This window comes from Ceratotherium simum, chromosome 8, assembly GCF_057802395.1.
Source record: "Ceratotherium simum simum isolate JZ-2026a chromosome 8, ASM5780239v1, whole genome shotgun sequence".
Lineage (NCBI taxonomy): Eukaryota > Metazoa > Chordata > Mammalia > Perissodactyla > Rhinocerotidae > Ceratotherium > Ceratotherium simum.
Genome location: NC_141907.1, coordinates 2,246,203 through 2,268,637, shown reverse-complemented (window position 1 = coordinate 2,268,637; position 22,435 = coordinate 2,246,203). Strand labels below are relative to the sequence as shown.

Sequence of the window (22,435 nt, the reverse complement as noted above, 5' to 3'; positions counted from 1 at the left end):
TGCTTATTAGGGTCAATTCAACTACTGCCACACGTAGTTGCTTTCCTTCTACTGGACAAAAACACCAAGTGCGCCCCCCCTCCTGGTGGATGCCAGTCCACATAAGGCCATGCACCCCCCACACCAGGGCAGCCACATCCCCGAGCTCACCTTCCTCAAGCTTGACAGGGGTACTGGGGGGTGTGTGGGGGGCAGCAGGGTGCTCTGGAGGGCTCTGTTCTTTCTGTTCTCTAGTCTCGTCCAGATTCTCTGCAGATGTACAAAAAGTGAGAACATCATGGTCAGGAGTTTTAGACACCATGAGCCTTCACCCTCCTCAAGGGCAGATGGGCCCTCCTGCCCTGCCTCTCTGGCTGCCTCAGGAAGGACGGCTGGGGCTTCTTAGGGTGCATCCAAGAGACCCGGAAGGACTCACAGCCATGGCTGTCTTCATCCTTTTCCTCATTCCTCTCCAAAAGAGGATGAAGGAAGCCAATTATGACTGGTGTGTGGATCTGAATTTCAGAAAGATTTAATCAACTTTGGACAGAAAATTAATTTCTATTCTTATTCTAAAGAGAATCTGCCAGAGCTGGCTCTGTGACACACTGTGACTGGTGACCCCCCTGACCTGTCCTCTCCTGTCCCCCAGTGAGAAGCCTCTCCCACTGCTAAGCAAGCAGCCCAGGGTCCTGAGCAGCCTCACCCTACTCACCACCTCAAGAGATGTTACATGAGCATGACTTTTGTTTAATTTTTTATGTAGAGCATTTTCTACCAATAATTTAAACTCACCAATTGTAATGTATATTTTTATTTCTAAAGTAAAATATGTTAATAAGGACCAGAGAAAAAATTGCAGGCACTAGCATCCAGGATCCAGAAAATTCCAAGTCTACTTCTCATTTAGGGAAAAATATATACCAATATTATCCTAATTCCTTAAATCTCCTTCTCTCATTTAAACCTCTTACATTAATAGCTTACGATCACTAGGTCCCATCCTTTGAACAAGCAGCTATAATCAGCAGGCCATCTGATCTCACAGAGGTGCTGGCCTACATCCCTAAGCCCCCTGAGCCTGCAGCTACCTTCCTGAAGCCAGCTGTCTATCAACAAAGGCCTCTGCATCTCCCACCTGAGTGAAGAAATGCCCTCAAGCAGGAAAAGGGGCCAGAGGCTTTCTTTCCTCCTACCTGAGGTGCTGACCTTTGACAGACAGCTTGTCTCACCTGCAGCACACAACCACCACCACCCCATCCCGTGCGAAGGGCCAGCCACCAGTGCCAGGCAGGGGTCTCTTGGCAGTGCCCCTGGTGGCACTTCCACTGCTGACAGCTCTGTGATTGATCACAGAGCATGATCACAGCTGTCCCATCCACTCACTTGCTGTACCATCCCTCCTGATCAAGCCTCACATGTAGGGGAAACTCTTGTGTGTCTTGTGGTTCGACATAAAAAAAAAAAAAAAAAAAAATCCAGGTTTCCGAGACACTGGAAGGGTCCAAAGAGCAGACACACGTACATGTGCAGAGGAACTGGGATTAGGACACAGGACAAGAGCCCACACATCACCCCAGTTCTCACTCTAAGGCAGGCAGTTATGGCCACGGCTCAGATAAAGCTTTCTGCAGGGCTGCGTGCGCCATTCAAGGGACACCGATCAGAATCAGAGCCCACTGTGACGGGAAAATAGGGCTCTCTCTGAGTCAATGTGCAATGAGTCTTAATTGTAATGTACATCTAACAGAAAGTGATAGGCAGTGATAGTGTAACACATACTGACAAAGAATTCAGCAATAGTGTTTTGTATAACGCAAATTTCAATAGCAGCTACATAATGCATTAGTTGGTCTAAAACAAGACCCAAAAAAAAAAGTTAAATTGGGGAAAATCAGAGATTGTCTTAGAAGCAGTACACAGTTCCCAGGATAATCCCCCATCGACCCAGGAAGGTACTCATCACTCCCACACATGGTGGGACTTCCATTCCAGGAGAGCTGATTCTCAGGGGGCAAACTGAAGAAGTGGTGTGGTCCACACTTAGGACCTGAGGCTTCAGTACAAAGACCAGGGTTGGAGCTTAGGGCCCTGAGGACAGCAGCGTGAACCTCCTGGTGTGGGGACTCCCAGGGTCTTCCTGGTACCAACCAAGGACACTCAGGGAGAGAGACTCAGACCCACCTGAGCCTTCATGGTAAAGGCAGTGGGAGGCTTACTTCTCTCATTAGTTCTCAAAATGTTTGGATCTACTTTTCAAAACCGGAAGTTTAAAACAACCTGCTCCATGACGTTCTGGTTCTTAGAGCCGTTTATTTTCATGTGTTGTAAAACAGTCTCATCACAATTTACAAAAACATGACCTCCTCCATCAGTGAGTTGCCAAGAGAAACAAAGGCTGCACCAGCACGCAGCCACACTCTTTACATGGTCTGGGAATGTGCTAGAGCAGTCAACATGCTAGCCCCTAGGCCTGTGATCACGCCTCCCCAGGAGGACCCTCAGAATTTATGGAGGAAGAGAGTATGTCAGAAGACCCCAAGCTGTGAATACAACTGTGATGAAGATGTGCAGAGGCCACAAGCTGACTGCGAGAGAAGACTGAGCACTCAGTGGTGCAGAAAACAGACTCTGGGCCAGATCTGAGCTCTGCCATGCACAACCTTCTTCTTGGGTACCTGCTTCATCTCTCTGAGCCCAGATTCCTCTGCTCTAACTGATGGGAACAGGCCCATCTCTCAAGGTTATTTTGAGAACTAGATGAACTACATGCGTGTACAGCATTTAGCATGGTGCGTGGCACAATGCAACTGCTTAAAAACAATTAGCAAGTATTAATAAGATCATACAAATCAAAGGAAGGCCTCTTCTCAGTGAAACGTTAAATGAGAAAAGTACTACATATGTCAAAGTGCTAAATGTCTCGTAAAAATAATATTCAGACTGGCTTTCCCACTAACTATTCCAGATTAATGAGTTCTGCTGTGAATGTCCTGATCACTCAATGTGGATAGCAATCCAGCTGGAAGAATGCGCACCGCCCATCACACTCTGGAACTCGTGAGGCAGAGTGCACCCATGAGTACTGCCAAGGCCACAAAAGGCTCATTTACTCCTTCTCTTCTCTTCCCTCTCACCCACGTCTTCACAACAGCTTCTGGTGACCAGGGGTATCTTCAGGCCTGGCCTCCTTTTGGTGGAGGCATTTAGGACAGAGGGGTGCCACTCCACCGTGTCTTATGACAGCACACAGGATATCTGGGAGTGGTCAGCGGGAGCTCTCTGACGTCTTCTCTTACACATGTACTCGTGGGTTCCTCCTACCCAGACCATTCACCAGTGTGTTCTAACCTTCTAATTCCTTAGGAACTAGCCCAAATGAGTAGGCAAGCAACATGTACTGACCAACATTCTGGTCTTAACCAAACACAAGGTTTGTCTTTCACGCAAGTGACTGTTCTCATCGCGCTCTGCAGTCAACACCTGGAGTACGGAGGAGCTTGCAGCGCGCTTTATTTCGCCTCTGGAACCAGCCATGCTGAACCTGCCCGTCACGCCCAGGACCCCAGGAGCGCTCACCTTCAGGGCCCTTCTGCTTCCGCTCCACCTCCCTGCGGTACTCCTCCAGCTCCCGGTCAGTGAGCGTGTTGAAGGGGTTGGGGCCCGTGGTGCTCACGATGACATGGGGCTGATACTCCTTCTCAATGATGGCTTTGGAGGCTGTCACCAGCTCCCCCTGCGGACAAAAATGGATGCCTGCTCTGCAGGAGCCCAGCCCCGTGGGGATGCTCCCTCCTCCCAGGCAAGGCTGCAGGCAGGGCGGGGCGGCTCTCCAGGAGCACACAGACATCCCTGAGATGTGCCTGGGCATCGCCTTAGGTCCTGAGGCTTAGGCTGAGCTGTAGCCTTCAGGAGTAGAAGACAGAGAAATGTGATTTCAATGCTACAAAATGAATGTGACAGGAGAAGAAATTCTAGGAAAGCCCTGCAGGTTTCAGAAGCAAAGGCACCAAAGTGCAGATCGAGAGCGCAGAGCACCTCAAGGAGAATCCCATCTCCTCACTGACAGACAGGGATGGAAGAGGGGACTTTTAAGTCAATGACCCTCCTCATGACATCAGAAAATGTCATGGGTCAACACTCAGGTAAGGTATGTTCGGAGATTTGCTCCCATTCTAAGAGCACAGACAAGTTCTGTTCTTTTGACTTCGTGTTTAGTTTATAACTAGCTCTTAGAATTCACCCCAACACACTGAGAGATGATAAAATGTCACAAAACACTAGTATCTGTCTGAGGAATTTGGAAAACTGTGAGAATTTGTATAAAAGAAAATAAGCAAGAAGCAAGCCAAGCAAAGAGGCAGCTCACAAACGAGGCCAACCTCCCAACCTTCGAGGAGGATGCAGACCCGGCAGGCCAGGTTTAGTAGGCAGGCAGGCCTCATAGGGAGGGAGGCAGGGAGGTAGCCCTTGGGGGTGTGAATTCCACCCCACTCTCACCTGTCCTAGCATAGCTCTGTGCCCCACAGCTCAGCCTGGTTGGCCCCCAAATGCTCTGGGGTTCATTTCTGAGAAAGTTAACCAGAACTCACGCACGTGCCCATTACTTAACGTGAGCTTCCAAAAACAACTGAAAACAGGAGAATCCAAAATGATTTTGATGCCAAGCCTGGTCCCTCAGCGCTCTCCTCCATAAGAGATGAACACCAGAGGTAGAGAGCGTCCTAACAATGTGCACAAGAGACAGAGCCAGGCAAATCCTGGGGAAATTCTGCTCACCTGGGCCAAGTGCTCCCCTGGCAGAGGCTGGGGAACCAAGGCTGAGTGAACACTGTCCAGTGAGGTGGGTACGGATTGTCTGGAGCACTCCTTGATTATCAGTCAGACGGACCCCAGGGGAGAGAAGGAAATGGCCTGCTGGAATCAGCAACCTTTGCTCAGAGAGCTTCAAGATTCAAGATAACCCAGATGGTCAAGGGGAGCCCTGTTTTAGACCAGGCCTGACCCAATGTCAACTGACTTTTCCTTGAGAAGCAGCCTTGCCTCACCAGGCAGGGAATCAAATCCTCATCTGCCACTCGTTAGCTCTGTGGTCCAAGACAAGCCCCTTCTTGTCCACAGGCCTCAGTTTTACTATCCCTGACAGGAGCCTATTGGGCTGACGATGGCTAAGATCCCACTGCACACTAACATTCTATAAGTCTATGGCAACTTGGCTAGGTGCATTTGCATCCTGCCAATAAAATGAGAAGGTGATATGAGGTTTGAGAGAAATGTTTAAATTCATTTAAATCAAATGTTCAAAATGGGGCCGGCTAGGTGGCGTAGCGGTTAAGTGCGTGTGCTCTGCTGTGGCTGTCCAGGGTTCAGATCCTGGGTGTGCACTAACACACCGCTTGTCAAGCCATGCTGTGCCAGTGTCCCATATAAAAGTGGAGGAAGATGGGCACAGGTGTTACCCCAGGGCCGGTCTTCCTCAGCAAACAAAAAGAGGAGGAATGGCATGGATGTTAGCTCAGGGCTGATCTTCCTCACACACACACACACAAAATGTGTAATCAAAATTAGTAAAGGAATAAAATATCAAGAATCAACTGCCACAGAGACACTCTGGACAAGCAAGGCTCTTCCCACGCCAGGACACCAGGTCCTCAAGGTGTGACACGGCCAGTTCCTGCCTCCACTGGCAGGGGGCTCCCTCTACCAAATTCCTCAGCCTCAACATCAGCTCTGAACAGACGAGGGCAGAGCAACTCCGTTACTTTGGAGGGAAGGAGGCAGCAATGCTTGAGATACGGAGGGAACCAGACCCCGTGGAGCAACCCGGGTTGAGAAATCAGGATGTGGAATGGCTGCTCCCTCCAGCAGGCCACACAGAGGCTCTTGCTGCTTCCCTCACTTCTAGTCACCTAACATGGGCTCTACACAAAACAGATGCCCAATAACTACTTCTGCACTTGACTGAGGCAGCTTGCACGGAATGAGAGCTCCATCTCTGAAGCTGTGCAAACCTGGACTAGTGATCTGACCTCGCTGAGCATCAGGTTTTCAGCTGTAAAACCTACTCAGATTTGAATTTACCTTCTCAGTGCTGGGCCACACATACACCAGGTGCTCAACACCAAGTTCACTGAGTGAGTCCGCAGGGTGCAGCCCAGGCCCCCTTGCATTTCTGAGGAAGCAATCAGGAGGACGAGGCCCCTGATTGCACACAGGTGCACACAGAACAGGGACGCTTGCGCTGCACAAATCGGACAGCAGAGTTCTTCCCTGCGCTGGACAGCTTTCAGAGAAAACTTTCACACCTTATTCTCTGACTCAGTTCACTTATAATAAAATCTAAATGACAGCCAAAATTACTTCAGGTTACATTTTGGCACACACAATGCTGAAGTTCAGCTGGGCTTAGTATTCTTTTTAGAACTGGAGCTTCAGGGTGTGGCTGATGACTCGCTGCCCCTTTTTCTGTCAGAAGACAACACTTGCCCTGTGTGAATGGCCATCACCAGTGAGGGAGAGATGGAAGCAAAGGCAAGTCCTTCCAGAAAAGCCCCAACTTCCTAAGTCCCAAATACCCACTCCTCAGGTTCTCAAATGGGAAGCAAGTATCTATACACTTGCCTTATTGGGAAGAGGACATTTTTAGGACATTTAACAAACACAGTCCTTTTCACCTGGTCAAGGAGGAATTCAACTTGCCAGCAAGCAGTGCTGTCTTCCAGAAGGAGCAATGCAATCTGTGTTTTGAGGTCCACACAAAAGGACGTGGAAGCAGTCCCAGTCAAGGACATTGGTGAAGTAAAAGCACATTCTCACCATAAAAATGAAATATGCTTAGTCAGTGGGAAAAAGACCAAGCATGCAAATATGAGCATCAGCAAGTGGGCGGTGGAGAAAACAAAAGCTGGAATGAGACTCCATGGACAGGGGCATCAACATCTCCTCAATGGGGCTCAGCACTGAGTGGTGTCCTCTGCTAACTCCACCTGGACACATCACTCACAGAGAGCATGGTGTTCAGACTGTGGGGAGGATGCCGGAATCGCCAGGAATCCCACTTGCACAGACTCTGACTTCCCAGCCAGGCTGGGGGAAGCCCTACGTCTACCCTTCATGAAGCATTCACAGGTGACCGGGATGCACACACACGTCTGAGCACTGCTGCACAAAGCAAAAACAAGACAAGGACTGGATGAGGAACTGGCCAAAAAAGCATCCTTGAGAGCCAGCCCCGGTGGCCTAGTGGTTAAGTTTCACGTGCTCTGCTTCAGCGGACCAGGTTCAGTTCCCAGGTGCAGACCTACACCACTCGTCTGTCAGTGGCCATACTGTGTGGTGGCAGCTCACATAAAAAAAGAGGAAGATTGGCAGTAGATGTTAGCTCAGGGTGAATCTTCCTCAGTGGGGAAAAAAAAAGCATCCTTTAATACAACTAACCAGTCTGCCTTCTAGACAGCCCTAACAAGATGCAAAAAGAAAGCACTAAATGCAGTATAATGCCAAAGAGACTGCATAGCAATGAATCTGTACAAATTGGCTCTGGCCCACAAAGCAAGAGGGCTGCACCCATGCAGGGGCTCTGCACGGTAAGTCCCCTGGGCTCATGGACTCAACACATCTTCACACATCTGAGATAAAGAGTTATGAACTAATAAGATCACAACAGCTTACAGCCCAAAGTACCAAAACATGAAAAACAAGCTGACACGGATAAGAATACATCTTTCTCCCTTGTTCTGAGAAGTTCCTCCAAGAATGGTAGCTGGAAGTACATTCTAAGGATGATGAAAAGCGAGACCCATTAAATTAATACATAAATATGCAAAAAATGTTATTAGCAGGGATTCCAGACAGGAATAACAGAATCTTTGGTACAAATCTGCTTCTCTCTGGCAATTGGAACATCACTAAAATGATATCTCACTGGAGGTGTATTAATTGAAGGAGACAGACCCTGAAAATTTCCTTTGGACACAGGGTGAACATAACAAAGACTCTAAACCGGGCAGTCAGCCACTTTCTGCTCTCAGCACCAAGTTCTGCACACTAGCAGCCTGAATGCTTTAGAGACGGTTTCCTTCTATCTGGGCAAGTTATGCCAGATAGATTTCCCACCTATTGTACACATTAGGTATGCATGTACATAAAGAATTATAATTTTTGGGCTGGCCCCATGGCTTAGCGGTTAAGTGCGCGCGCTCCGCTGCTGGCAGCCCAGGTTCGCATCCCGGGCGCGCACCGACGCACCGCTTCTCTGGCCATGCTGAGGTCACGTCCCACATACAGCAACTAGAAGGATGTGCAACTATGACGTACAACTATCTACTGGGGCTTTGGGGTAAAAAAATAAATAAAATATTTAAAAAAAAAAAAAAAAGAATTATAATTTTGGGTTTCAAATTTTCCTAAGTCTTTTTTCCCCTTGCAACATTTAAAAAAATTATCTAGGGTTTTTTTAAAGGTAAAAATAAATACATTTCATCAACAACAAACACTGTCTTGTTTTATTTCCCATTGCTGTGAAATGACATCTTTCAATCATACAACCTCCAATTGCCACATTCATTACGTTTACAGTCAGAGCTGAGCAAGTGAAGATAGAAGGTCGCACAGGAGAGAGCCGCCAAGGCTCACAGTCTGCCCACATGAGCCTTTTGCAATGGGCATCTTGTAAAAGGCAAATTCCTAAAACCCAAAAACATGCACTAACCAAAGTCACATGCAGAACTTCAGAAATGCACCACATCATTAAGATCGGCCATTTCTCAGCAACATAGAACACTGAAAATTATAAAAATAACCTCATACCAAATGTTTTAATTAAAGAATAGAGTAGGCAGAACAGAACCTTCTGTACAGTCTCACAAATAATTTAGAGATCCATTTAAAGCTACTTCAGTAACTAAGACAATGCCTAGCAAGAGCAGATAGGTAAGGGACAGGGCAGGTAGAAGAACAGCGCAGGTAAAGGACAGGGCAGTGAGTACCTTTCTAAAAGAGAGAGATTTAGCAGGACTAAAGGTCTGCTCTGTAAGCTCGAGCCCTTCGATTGTTTCCGTACAGTCAGAGAGGGGTGCGTCCTGCAACAGTAAACTGAGTCATCAGAGCCCACCAGGCCCAGCTTTGAAATATCAGCCAAGAGGACAGGACGGAGCCAGCTGAGAGCATGCAGCAGAGACAGCCGTCAACAGTGAATGCAGGGTGATGGCGGTGCCACATGCAAACACGGACCACAGAATCAGGACCACAGCTGGCCAAATTCAGAAAATGCAACAACAATCACCTACCCTGTAGACTTGTGTTTAAAGCACTAAGTGGCAACTTAATTTTCAGAGATAACTACTTACACAATTATCTTCAATGTGCCACGAGGTACAGTTGTTTTATAGAAATGCGTGTAAATGTGGGCCACATTTACAGGTACCCTCTGCAACCACTTTTCCCCAAGCAGCACTTTGTTGCAGACAGCAATATGTACAAGAACAAAAGTTCATTAAACCCACCCTCTTCTAGCATTTTACACATTACACCGCTAAAACTGGGGCAAATCTAGGCCCCAAAGCAGGTGGCATATGTGCTGCCCTCACAGAGGCATGCATTAACATGAAGCAGGGCTGGAGGGAGGACACAGCCATTGGGCATGCTTATGCTTGGTCTATAACTCAAGGAAAAGTGGCTGGGTTATTTCTTATGAAGATTTTTAACAAAGATTAATTTGTTGCCTAGAACACTTACCTCCTAGAGCCATTCTCTCCCAACTTAAGAATAATTTTGGAGCAAATGGTCATTAGAGCCACCACCCACTAAAGACAGAGACATTCTGAGCTCTCACCTGGATGAGGCTCCTGTCCATCACTACACCAGACAAAACCTGGGACTGGGGGCCAGCCGTCTTAATGTCCTGTAAGTTCTGCTCTCGGATCTGAGGACGGCAAGAAGGAGAAACACACATCAACAGTACAGAGAAGCCTCTGTGGTCCAAAACTGTCTGCTGCTCACATATCATATTTTATTAGCACAACAGCAAAAGCAGTGTAAAGAGCCAACCTCAGCTGCAGTAGTGGTGGCAGCAGAAGTCCTCTGCCAGAGCAAGCACTCTCTGCCCCTGCAGCAGTGAGCATCCCACCCAACCCACTGCTGCCTTCTCCCACACACAGATTTCCACTGAGTGCTGATGGCAGTCAGTACGCACCTTGTTCCTCATCTCCTGGACCTCTTTTGGGTTAGTGTTCAATGGAACAAACAGGTTAGGGACAGCAGAGGTGGAAGTTCTATGTCCATCCTCTTTAGTCCACTGTAACATCAAGAACAGTTGAAAAGTCAGAATTGTGATAACAATAAGTAACACCACAGCATCCAATTTGTCCAACTTATCTCACATCTGGTCATGCACTGAACATCACAGAGAATGAACCAATGACCACACCTCCTGTGTCACTGCAGCAGTCAGATCAGGACAGTGCATGCCCAAACAGAAACCAGTAATGGTGGAAGCCAGAGTTGTGACTGACCGGCAAGCGCCATTTAGAAAGCACAGTTGAAAAATAGGGCATGACTCAGGCTGACGACAGAACTATGCCCTGTAACTCCTGCGGACTAGCCAGTGGGGGACCCTTCAGAGCACATTGGTTCACCGCTCTGAGAGTCATCAACACTAAAGCCAGCTGGAAGCGTGAGATGACAGGATCATGAGAAGCAGTGTGATGTTGCTACCCCATGTCGGGGAAGACTCTACTGTGAGGCAAGAGTGGGCATCACCAAAGTTTTGCATTAAAATAAACTATAGCATCAGAATGCACTGTTGTGTAGTTATTTCAACCCAAGAAAATCACTGAATGAACACTTATATAGTAGCTCCCTGGTGGAAGAGTTTGGTGATGTCGAATATTTTATATAACTCAATACTTTTGAGTGTTACAAAAATATCCCAAAGAAACTTGAAGCGCTTCATGAGTTCTTATTAGAAGGCTGGTTTTAGATATCAGCGCACGTCATGAGCACACTGTGCCTTTCACATTTTTTTTTTTGGATCTCCAATCAAATATGAGATTTTTAATCAAATTCTAATTCTTAGGCATGAATAGGCACTGAACATTAAAACAAGCCCATCTTAGAGAGCAAATGTTATGCCTTTCAAAATATTTTCAAGAGGCAATAAAATAGCCATAAACCGTAAGACTTGAAAGAAAGCAACAAAACTGTCAAATGCTTAGCCGCTGTGAAGGAAAGTGTGGAATGGGCATGGAGCTGTGAGATACTCACTGATGGTTATCTTCTCAGATAAAAATAACTCCAGCTTCTTATTAAAAATAATTTTTAGTCAAAACATTAAAACAACAACCTCAGAAGCTTAAACACATTTGAAAACTTAAGAACAATTATTATAAATTAATATACCAACCTGGGAACACTGCATGGAATTTGGATTACTCCAGAACGACAAGAAACAAATTTAAATACTGAACAAGGTTTCCCATTCAAAGTATACATTGACTAAAATACCTAAAGTGATTTAATATTTTTTTCAAACTAATAGTAAATAAAGCTTTAGAGCTGCTGCTATACACATACTTTGCAAGAATTCATCACAGCAATTGAGCACTTTGTATTTGTATCATCAGCAGAAAGTTGTTTTTCAGGCCCACTCCCTTTAACAAGCAAAATAAGTAAAAACTAAACAAATGAAATGAAAGAAAGGTAGAGAGGGAGGGCAGGAGGGAGAAGAAAAGAGGAGAGACTAGCTCAGACACTGAGCCCAGCCATGTTCACGCAGAATCTCTGCCCACATGACACGTTTGCTTAGGAGCACAGAGGCTCTCTCACCAACTGTGCATCAGGAAAACACCAGAACCGCCTGGGGGAGACAGAACTTTTTCTTTTAAATATACGTCTATAAAGTAAAAGCACTGTTATAAGGGAACACAAAGCCCACTTTGCTCACTTAGTGCCCACTATTTTAGGATATCTAACCTAATCTCATCTGAACTCCTACAGAACCAGTCATGCAGAGCGAATCCGTCCCGGCCTCAGTCTCCTCACAAAAGACTCCATTCCAGGGGCCTCTCCTACTCTGTAACACAGGAGCCAGTGGACTGTCAAAGGCTAGGTTAGGGGTAGTGAAGACCAGTCTTCACAGGGACGTCTGAGCACCAGGACAGCAGAGTATCTTTTAGGGCAGCGTTACTACTGAAATGAGCACGCCACGCAGCGTCTGTCGCTGGTGCCTGCCGATGGCCTGCGCTGCACTTGGGTCATGCCGCACCCAGCAGGAGTCAGAAGACTCACCACTATGGCCGTCTACTCACATGCAACAGTCCATGCAGAAGGTAGCTGGCTGAGAGCGTTCGGAGGCTTTGGGACAGCAAGCAGGGAACAAGGCTAACAAGAGAGGGCGAGGGTCAGCTGAGAAAATGCCCGTGAGCCACGAAGGAAAACTGCTTAAGAAAACACTAAGACTTTAAAAGAACAGACTTTAGTGACTTAATGAAACCACTGGAGTTTACAACACTAAAAGAAAGTTAAAACTGAACTACTTTTTCATGCAGGAAGTGTTAAGATTCCTTAAATACAATTTGAATTCAATGACAGCTCCTATTTTTAGGTTAATACATGTAAGTTATTTTGTATTTTGCTATGTATGGAGTTAGGTAACAGAATTACTGAAGAGGCACACTATATCTTAAGCAGTTTCAAGCAGACAATATTACTTTAATTATAGCTGATGCATAAAGTGGATTTTGGCTAAAGGAGGTTAATGAGGAAGGTTTGCTTTCAATCTGGGTCAGAAGGGCTGGATTCCCAAAGCCTCCGAAGCCCCAACTACCCAACTTGCTCTACATCATCTAACTATGAACAGTAAGGTAGGCACAGACCAAGCAGTTGGTAATACAGCTTGGCACGCAGACACCGGACGAGAGAGACTGCAGCAAGGGTTTCACGTGATCGTGTGTAATGTTCGTCCACACCTTAGTCTTCGCCTTGGGACTGCTTCCATTCTGCCCTTCCTCAGAAGCATCGTCGCCCCGGCCAGAGTTCAGCCATCTTGTCTTCTCTCGCTGCTGCTTCTGAAAACTGTGTCTGAGAGGGGAGCCAGTGCCCGCATCACCGTCACTAGCAAAGGAGTAACCTGTGACACTAGCAGGAACCTCCACATCGCTGTATTTTTTAGATTTCTCTCTCAGAGCAGGGTATCGGTAAGGGTAGCCAGTTCTGTAGCCCTAGAGTCCAGAGAGAGTGAAAGACAGTCAATATTCCAGATCTCAAAATAGAGTTTCACTTTGGAAAACTGTGGAAATATCTACAAAAGCTGAACATACACATACCTACAACTCAGCAATTCCACTCTCAGGTAAGTGCCCAACAGAAATGCAAATATGTTCACCCAAAGACAGGTACTAAAATGCTGACAGCAGCACTATTCCTAAAGCCCCAAATTAGAAACGACCCAGAAGTCCATCAATAGTAGAATGGATAAACTGTGGTATATGCATATAATGGAATATGATACAATAAGAACAAAAACTCTATTACTAGGTGCAACATTAGGATGAATCTCACAAATATGCTGCTAACTAAAACAAACCAAATGGGAAAGAATACACTGTGTGATTCCATTTATAAAAAGTACAAAAAGAGGCAAAACCAATCTTTGCTGTTACAAGATAGGACAGTGGTCACTCTTGGGATGTGGTTAAGTGAGTGAAAGGGGGACGAGGGGCTCTGAGGCGCTGATATTGTTTTTTGATCTGAGTGTTGGCTACACAGTGTGTTCAGTTTTTAAAAATTACTAAAATGAATACTTAAATAGGTACACGCTCTTGTTCATACATTGTATTTCAACAAAAAGCTAAAATTTAAAAACCAGGGCTTACTTGCTGCTGGCTACAGTACAACCTACTTAATATTTCTTTTACCTTTTAAGTCAAAGTTTAAGCTGTGATAATCTTTAGGGAAGACCAAACAAGTACACCTCACGACAACTAGTTCTTGGCAAAATTACTTTATCTTTGAATATAACAACGTCCAAGTTCAACCTTCAACTGTGCCTCATGACCATTTACTATGCTTTAAAACACGTGCCCCACTAATTCATGCCTCTGTAATAGCACTAAGCCCACTGTGCTGGACCACCCTGTTTGTTCATCTCCCACAGACAGCTTTTCCAAGGCAAGGAGAGTGTCTTTACTTAACCCTCCTATCCAGTGCTTAGCATTTGGTGAGTGTGGCAGACAGACTTTACGGTGGTCTCCATGGTCCCCACCTCCGGTATTGCCCTCCTCCATGGAGTGTGGGCAGAACCTGTGACTTGCTTCTAACCAGTGGAATTCGGCAAAGGTAATGGGATATATTACGTAAGAGTGTAGCGCCCATCTTAAGAGAGTCTCTCTGTCTGTTGCTGGCTCTGAAGAAGTAAGCTGCCATGACTCCTATAGCTGAAAGAAAAACCTGCGAGTTTAGAAGTGGATCCTCCCCAAGTTGAGCCTTCTGATGAGAACCCAGGCTGGGTCAATACCCTGAATGAAGCCTTATGAGATCCTAAGCTGAGGACCTAGCTCAGCTGTGCCTGGACTCCTGACCCACAGTTTCAGATGTGGACTAAGTCATTCACAGCACCTTCACAATGAGTGACAGGAAAATTAAGATTTGAAAGGATTACACAGGGCTCATCATGAAAGATGAGTCAGTGCGTGCGCCTTGCTTGCCCAGGTACTTTAGAAACGTTCACATGCCCCTCAATTCAGGAATTCTCTCTCCCCCCGGCTGCTTCCCATCTCTGGGGGACTACCTTCATTACCCATTATTCTTTTAATACATTAAAAACTTGCTAATAGGCCGGCCCTGTGGCTTGGTGGTTAAGTGCGCGCGCTGCAATGCTGGCGGCCCGGGTTCGGATCCCGGGTGCGCATCGAGGCACCACTACTCCGTCCATCCTGAGGCCGAGTCCCACATACAGCAACTAGAAGGATGTGCAGCTATGACATACAACTATCTGCTGGGGCTTTGGGGGGAAAAAATAAAATAAATAAAATCTTTAAAAAAAAAAAAAAAAAAAAAAACTTGCTAATAATTCCTAAATGGAGTTGCTGTTGTTGTTTTCCATAACTATCCTCAGGAAAATAGGTAAATGTCTGCACTGGCAATTTTTCCATTTATGCACGTGCTTTGTTGAGAAATAATAAAAGATAACGACTCAGCTACAAAAAAGACTATCTTCATAAAAATACAGGTATTATTAATTCAAGTTTCCTCTTGCTTAGAGAGCCAAGACTCTTGACTAACCTCCATGACTTCAGGATAAACCACTCAGGAATTCACAGGTTTTTATCCTGAGAGGGTGTGGGTTTTTTTCTTTAGAAAATTAGAGTTACTGCCTAATTGGGATTTCTCTCTCCACTCTCCAGAACATACTGAGTGTACAAGATGTGGTGGGCTGGTGTTCTTGATTCTTATTCTCCTCTCTTGTTCCCCACTTGACTTTGAGGTAAAAGAGCAGTGAAACATCAAAATATTTGCAGGAGGAGAGAAGAAGGGCTCTAAGACTGGGGCCACCCCAGCACTCTTCCCCTTGCCAGGCACCTCTGGAAGCTGACTCCTGATGCTGACACCTGGGCCACCACTGCCCCACTCTCAAACCCCCTCCAGATGTGACTTTGCTGAGGTTGCACTATCCTGGTCTGCTACCTAACTCCAACTGCTTCTTCCATCTTCTTAGTGAGCTTTGTTCCTCTTCTTGCTTCCTTTGACCAATCCTGGCCCATGCCCCATCTCTGCCCCTGCAGCTCGCATGCTCTGTCAGGGCACAGATCACAGGTGCTGGCTGCATCTGGGACTTGTTTGTCCATTTCCCTGACTAGGTCATGAACTCCTTGAAGGCAAGAACTGTGTTCTGTTCATGGCAAAAGGCTCAATAGTAGACAGTCAGTTAGTGCAATCCATCTTTACTGAGCAAATGAATTCAGAAGTTATGGAAGATTCTTCCTTCTCTGTTCACTTCTCCCTCACTGAATGTACTCCTGTGGACACTTAGCCCAAGGACACTTAGCATACCCTGAATTAGATGACCCATGAATTCTTTTTGTTCTAAAATCTTCAGGAAAGTTAAACTTCCTCCCTCCTGCAGCCACTCATCCCATCTGTGACCTGGTCCAACAGTAGGGACTTTCTTACATTAGGTAGGAATGTGTCCCACTGGCCCCGGTGCTGCTCTCTAGAGCACCCAGCAGATCCACGGCAACACAAGAGGACTCCAGGCCTTCCTAAGGCTTCTCTGTCCCACACTCCCATGACAGGTCCTCACATCTCCACCACCTAATAACCCATGTGGCAGTAGGATGTACTTTATTGAACCCCACCCACACTGCAGCCTGAAAAGGGTCCCATTACACAGCTGTTCATCCTATAATGTGGTTGCTTCAACCCTAAGGACCTTGTTCTGAATACTTAAAGAACCTGGTAAAATCAAAGATGGATTTGGTTCTCCCCACTGCTGTGTCTTCGGTTGTGCTTGCACCTCTGCAGCGGATGCCATCCTTCTCCCAACTCAGCCTATCACAATTCTACCTATTCTTTGAGGTCGTTTCTAAGTGCCATCTTCTACATAGTTTTCTCCTTGATCCTTGCAAAAGGATGAAATCCCTCACTGAAACCCCTTAACACAGACCACATCCTGATAAGTATTATCATCACATCCCTATGATGCTGAAAGCTCCACAGTCAGCCTCTGTACCATGCCGGGGTCCACATCCCCACACAGTAAACCAGCAGCAAATGGCTGTGGAACACAGTAAGCGGGCCCCAAATAGCTAGAGCTTACTATTAAAACAAAAAACAAAACACTTGGCTGACTGATCTAGAAAGTCACCCCTCAATGGCCTGCTTGTGGGACGATGGGCACTGAGCTGACTCTGCTAACTCTAGGAGTCAGTTATCCAGCAGCCTCCTGCAGAGTAGACTGTTCTCTGTGCTCTTGTCCCCACAAGTAATCCAAACACGATTATCTTCAAAATAAAATAAGACAAAATAAGACAAAAAACCCTCACTCTGTATTTTATAACGATTTAGCTCAGGAGTTAAATTGCCCTGGTGCTTCTTCATGATTTTTGAGGGTGAAAGCATTCAGATACTGCACGAAGACAGCAATTTCACAACACTGTTTCACTCGTTATGAAAACATCAACAACTGTGCTTTCAGAAGAACAGTTTTATCATCAAGTGGTGGCAACATTCTTACCAGATTATCAAGCATCCGCATGAGGGCTTCAAACTCCTGCTCACCAATCTGCCACTTGGGAGGCAATCCGGTGCCCTCCCCTGCTGGGGACCCCGGGGAACGGGATTTGGCTTTGTACTTCCCAGGATCCAGGAGGACTAAGTTGTCGGGCCCTCCTGCACTGGCCAGAGTTCGAACCTTTTCCAAAACAAGCAAACAACGGGGAAGGGGGGAGGGAGGAGGGCGAAAGGGATAATTCGGCACATGTATGTGGTGATGGGTTGTAATTAGTATTTGGGTGGTGAACATGATGTAATCTATGCAGAAATAGAAGTATAATAATGTAACACCTGAAATTTGTACAATGTTATAAACCAATGTTACTGCAATAAACAGAAAATTAAAAAAAAAAAAAAAAGAATGAACAATCCTCACAGAACACATAACTTTAATAAATAATTCTACACATGTTAATTTCTGGGATATTTATATTTATATAAGTTTTGACCTACATTATGATATGTCACAGCTGGAAGAAAACTTAGGCAGACCAGACCAGTTAAGTTTCTTACTAAAATCTCATGGTTATAAAAACAGAGCCAAAAGCTTTGTATCCTGATAATGCATGTGGTGTTTTGGGCTGAAATGTATCCCTCAAAATTCAAATGTTGAAGTCCTAACCTCTAGTACCTAAGAATGTGACTGTATTTGGAGATAGTCTTTAAAAAAGAAAATAAGTTAAAATGAGTCATTAGAGTGGGCCCTAATACAATATGACTGGTGTCCTTATAAGAAGAGGAAATATGGACACAGAACTGTAGAGGGAAGGCCATGTGAAGACACGGGCCTTAGAAGAAACCAACCCTGCTGATACCTTGATTTTGGATTTCTAGCCTCCACAACTGTGAGAACATAAATTTCTGTTGTTTAAACCAAAAAAAAAAAACAAGCAAACACTACAGTTTGAGTTCCTTACAGAGAGCAAGAGAACTGAATGACTATGAGATCACTTAAAGAGAAATGTGAGTTTCAAAAGAAACCAAATCATCAGAGTATAAGAATAAAAAATGTAGGATGATAGACTAATCACAACATTACTGTCAGAACTTTTTCTTTAGCATGAACAAACACATTGGGCACTCATACTTGGAAGAGAAATAGGAAGACAAAGCACCTTTCGAGATTGTATGAAGGAGACTGGGGACTGCATTATTGCACAGACATAAGTCAGGGTAACAGTGGGGAGAGCATGAACTTGGGCTCGAGCAGACCTGGCTTAAGTGGTACTCACAGCCATGACACCTTGGGCAAGTCTTTACCTCTCTGCACCTGCTTTTTCAGGAGTGCCACGAGGGTCAAATGAAATAACATGTAATGACATACGTAAAGCACCTGATACCACAGCTGGCGCACACTAGTACTCCATAAATGGTAGTGACTTACATATTTGAAAAATTAAAAAATTAGAAATAAAAAGCCCAGTAATCATTTGCCAACTTAAATCAGTGAAATGGCATCTTCCCTGGTCAATTTCCAAATCTATGAGCTCATCTTTGGCAAAGAGATTGCTCAAAGACTCATTCCTGCAAAACACGTAACAAAAATCTATGGAAACACTGCAAACACCTAAATAAACCACAGACTGAATGGAAGGGCCACCACCGACCTGGATCTCACATGCAACCACAAGGTTATGGATGTAATAGAAAGCCTCTTCAACGCTCTCTCCAACGGACACGAGCCCATGATTCCGCAGAATAAGAACCTGACGGGGAAAACATGAAAGCTCTATGGAGCTCAACAAGACCACTGACACACTTCACTTTTTTCTTCTTCCCTCTATAACTTAAATACTAGATTAGATGCCTACTGACCTTGCTTTTAGGCCCCAAGTTTTTCTGAATTAAAACTTTTTCCTCCTCATCAATGAGAATCCCATGATAATCATGATAAGCCACTTCTCCAAGGGAAAGTGCCTCAGGGGAGATTGGCAAGAGGCCACATTTCATCGCAGAGACCTAGAAAACAAGCGGTCACCATGAATGAAGGAAAATCAAGATTTACACGTTGACTGATGACATGGTAAATGCCTTCCTCAAAGAATAAAAAAGGGGAACATACTCTATTTTGTTTTCTTCTCAGAAATAAATGAACCTACGAACTTAAGATAAACCTTACTTCTGGGGCTTACTACCAATCTACACTTAAAAATCAAAGCTATCACTAAGCTGGGAGAAATTCCACATCTTTCTGGATTTCTCCCACACTGATTATAAACACTATGTGAGCTCAGACTTAATGATAAGATGACACCCTGGATCTAGCTCAAGGAAAGACAATGGCTTCCTCTGAATGAGTCCCCGCATCGCAAAGAGAGGTTCTTCAGGTTTTTGCGTACTTTTCATCTTAGGTTGTAAGTGAGAGTGAAACACCTGAAAATTAGATAAAACCAAATTTATAAAAGTTTAGGATAATTACACTGTATAATTTCTCTACATCTATTTAAGTAAAAAATCTAAGTGTTGGGGCCAGCCCGGTGGCGTAGCAGTTGAGTCTGCATGCTCCGCTTCAGAGGCCACGGGTTCACGGGTTCGGATCCTGGGCACGGATCTACACACTGTTCATCAAGCCATGCTGTGGCAGCATCCCACACATAAAGTAGAGGAAGATGGGCATGGATGTTAGCGCAGGGCCAATCTTGCTCAGCAAAAAAAAAAAAGAACCACATCTTCAAAGTAAAAGAAACCAGATCTAACATTCATCCAAACAATCTAATAACGTAAGACATTAAAACATCAAGACAGATTAAAATTCAGCATTACTAAACCAATGAGGTCCTCTGTCATACAAATAAGCCCACAAAGTCATTAAAGTATAAAATCGGTGATAAAAACCCAATTCTAGATAATTAGAGTGTTTCGCTTTCACATGACTGTACCAACAATTGGAATGTTTATTTTCATACTGAGAGGTCTGGGGCTTTGTCAGGGTGGCCTGTTCGCACCAGGAGGGCCCAGGTTTGGTGATCAGGGTGGGCAGGCTCCTGGGAAGCTCTGGGCTTGAGACCAGGTCTCCTAAGAGCCTGCACTGTCTGTGCCCTCTTCCTCCAACTGCCCTTCTTCTTATTCTCCCCAGTCATGATGATCCAGCCTGGGTTCCGTGGCTCCAAGCAGGACATCTGTGGGGAAGCTGGCCAGGCTTGTCTCTAGGCCTCAGCCTCTCCGGAGTTCTCATGCCTGGCTCCTTCCCCACAGCCCACCAGCGTGCTCAAGTCTGCTGCAGCCTACTAATCCTTCCCTGAGCCCAGAGCATCGTCCACCTACCATCCCATCTTGCCCTCCCTCCTTTGCCCATTCCTTTTCAAAAACAAGAAGTCTCTACTTACTGCTGTCATTTTGCACTTCCCAACAGTCTTCAATACACTGAAATCTGACCTCCATCCTCAACACTCTACGATTATCTAATTAAGTCTAATGGACATTTTTATTTTCAGACTTATTACAGGTTTTTCAAAACAGATAGTACATGGACCCTCTTAAAAGAAAAAAATATTCTTTTAAGAAAATCAAACAGTAAAAAAAATTTTTTAATCCAACAAAATTAGGTTTATTGATTTGCTGCAACACGAGAGGGCAATTCAGAGGAAATGTGAAGCACCTCTCACTAACCAGCTTTAAAACATCAGTCACTGCCAGGGCAGCACACTCACCGCAGCCCCTGCTGGTGTGTGAATATGCACAACACACTTCACATCTGGGCGTGCAGCATATATTGCAGAGTGTAATGTGAAGCCAGCTTGGTTTACCCCTAGATTAGTACTCCCACGATCTACTACTTCTCCTTGTAGATTGATTTTAACCTGAAAATAATAAAATGAAATATTAATATGTCAAGAGGATTTCAAATTACCCTAACCAGAAATTATTTAAACCAGTTTAAAGTGTTAATCACTAATTTTAAAGGTTTTTCTCTGAGGGCCGGCTCCGTGGCTTAGCGGTTAAGTGCGTGCGCTCTGATGCTGGCGGCCCGGGTTCGGATCCCGGGCGCGCCCCAAGGCACCACTTCTCTGTCCAACGCGAGGCCGAGTCCCACGTACAGCAACTAGAAGGATGTGAACCTACGACATACAACTATCTACTGGGGCTTTGGGGGGAAAAACATGAATAAATAAAATCTTTAAAGGTTTTTCTCTGAGTAAAATTAATCACACAAAACAAAGACTTTTTCTTCGTTTTTGGGTTTTATATGTCTAACAGGATTAGAAAATGTTTAATTATCTAATATGACCTATACACACAGGACGCCCAAGAGGAAAAGGACATTCTTACCAAACTGGATGCAGTCACTTCACTATAGAGAAGTCCAAACGGTACAATAAGGAAGTGTTCCTGCTCGGAGCTCACTCTGGTCTGTGGGGAAAATCACTGAGTTAGCTCAAAAATCCAACTGAAATTATTTGCATCTCTTTTAGTCCAAAAACTCATGAGTTTGTTGTAAGCATTAAGCAAACTACGTAAGAAAGCACTTAAGTACAATGTCTGTCACTAAGCTAAGCAGTATTGAAAGCTTGCTATTATTATGTTGCAGTAATTTATCACGTTTATTAACTGCATCTTGGTCACATTCATGAAAATTAACTTTATAAAGAAAAAATCTGGTGGCTACCAAACCACTAACATGTGCAAAAAGGTGTCACTCCTTGGGGGTATAATAATGAAAACCAGGGCCGGCCCTGTGGCTTGGTGGTTAAGTGCATGCGCTGCGATGCTGGCGGCCCGGGTTCGGATCCCGGGTGCGCATCGAGGCACCATTTCTCTGTCCATCCTGGGGCCGAGTCCCACATACAGCGACTAGAAGGGTGTGCAGCTGTGACATACAACTATCTACTGGGGCTTTGGGGGCAATAAATAAAATCTTAAAAAAAAAAAAAAAAATAATGAAAACCAAAACCTACTTTTTGAAAGTCAAAATGGATGTTTTTTTTATTACTCAAAACCTACAGGATAATGAACAATCATAAAAATCACAAACAAGAGAGCTCTTCCTTACTGCCTGATCAATTTCACAAAGTCTCTGCACCACCACACCAGCCCCTCGTTTGTTTGCTCCGTCCACAACATAGTTTTCTTTCCACTATTATTCATTCAATACAGATTTGGCACATACTATGTATCTCTGCTAGACACTAGTAATATAGCAGGAAAAGAGTCCTGCCCTAAAAAAAATTCAGTCTAGTTTTTTTTTTTT

General features: G+C 45.0%; 1 protein-coding gene across 6 annotated transcripts in view; it reads right to left on the bottom strand.

The window, feature by feature from the left end:
* The window catches only part of ADD1 (adducin 1), a 95,192-nt gene that overhangs the window by 3,995 nt on the left and 68,762 nt on the right, over window positions 1-22,435 (bottom strand). For 2 of the 6 annotated variants that reach the window (XM_014788836.2, XM_087434831.1), the window contains exons 5-14: window positions 21,517-21,597; window positions 20,898-21,047; window positions 19,063-19,206; window positions 18,855-18,953; window positions 17,210-17,386; window positions 12,852-13,196; window positions 10,172-10,273; window positions 9,812-9,901; window positions 3,559-3,715; window positions 151-249 (exon numbers count right to left, since the gene is read on the bottom strand). In XM_014788836.2, the coding sequence (XP_014644322.1) occupies window positions 151-249; window positions 3,559-3,715; window positions 9,812-9,901; window positions 10,172-10,273; window positions 12,852-13,196; window positions 17,210-17,386; window positions 18,855-18,953; window positions 19,063-19,206; window positions 20,898-21,047; window positions 21,517-21,597 (1,444 nt within the window). The remainder of the gene's footprint in view (window positions 1-150; window positions 250-3,558; window positions 3,716-9,811; window positions 9,902-10,171; window positions 10,274-12,851; window positions 13,197-17,209; window positions 17,387-18,854; window positions 18,954-19,062; window positions 19,207-20,897; window positions 21,048-21,516; window positions 21,598-22,435) is intronic. The other 4 variants (XM_004432232.3, XM_087434832.1, XM_087434834.1 and 1 more) reach the window with 4 other exon arrangements.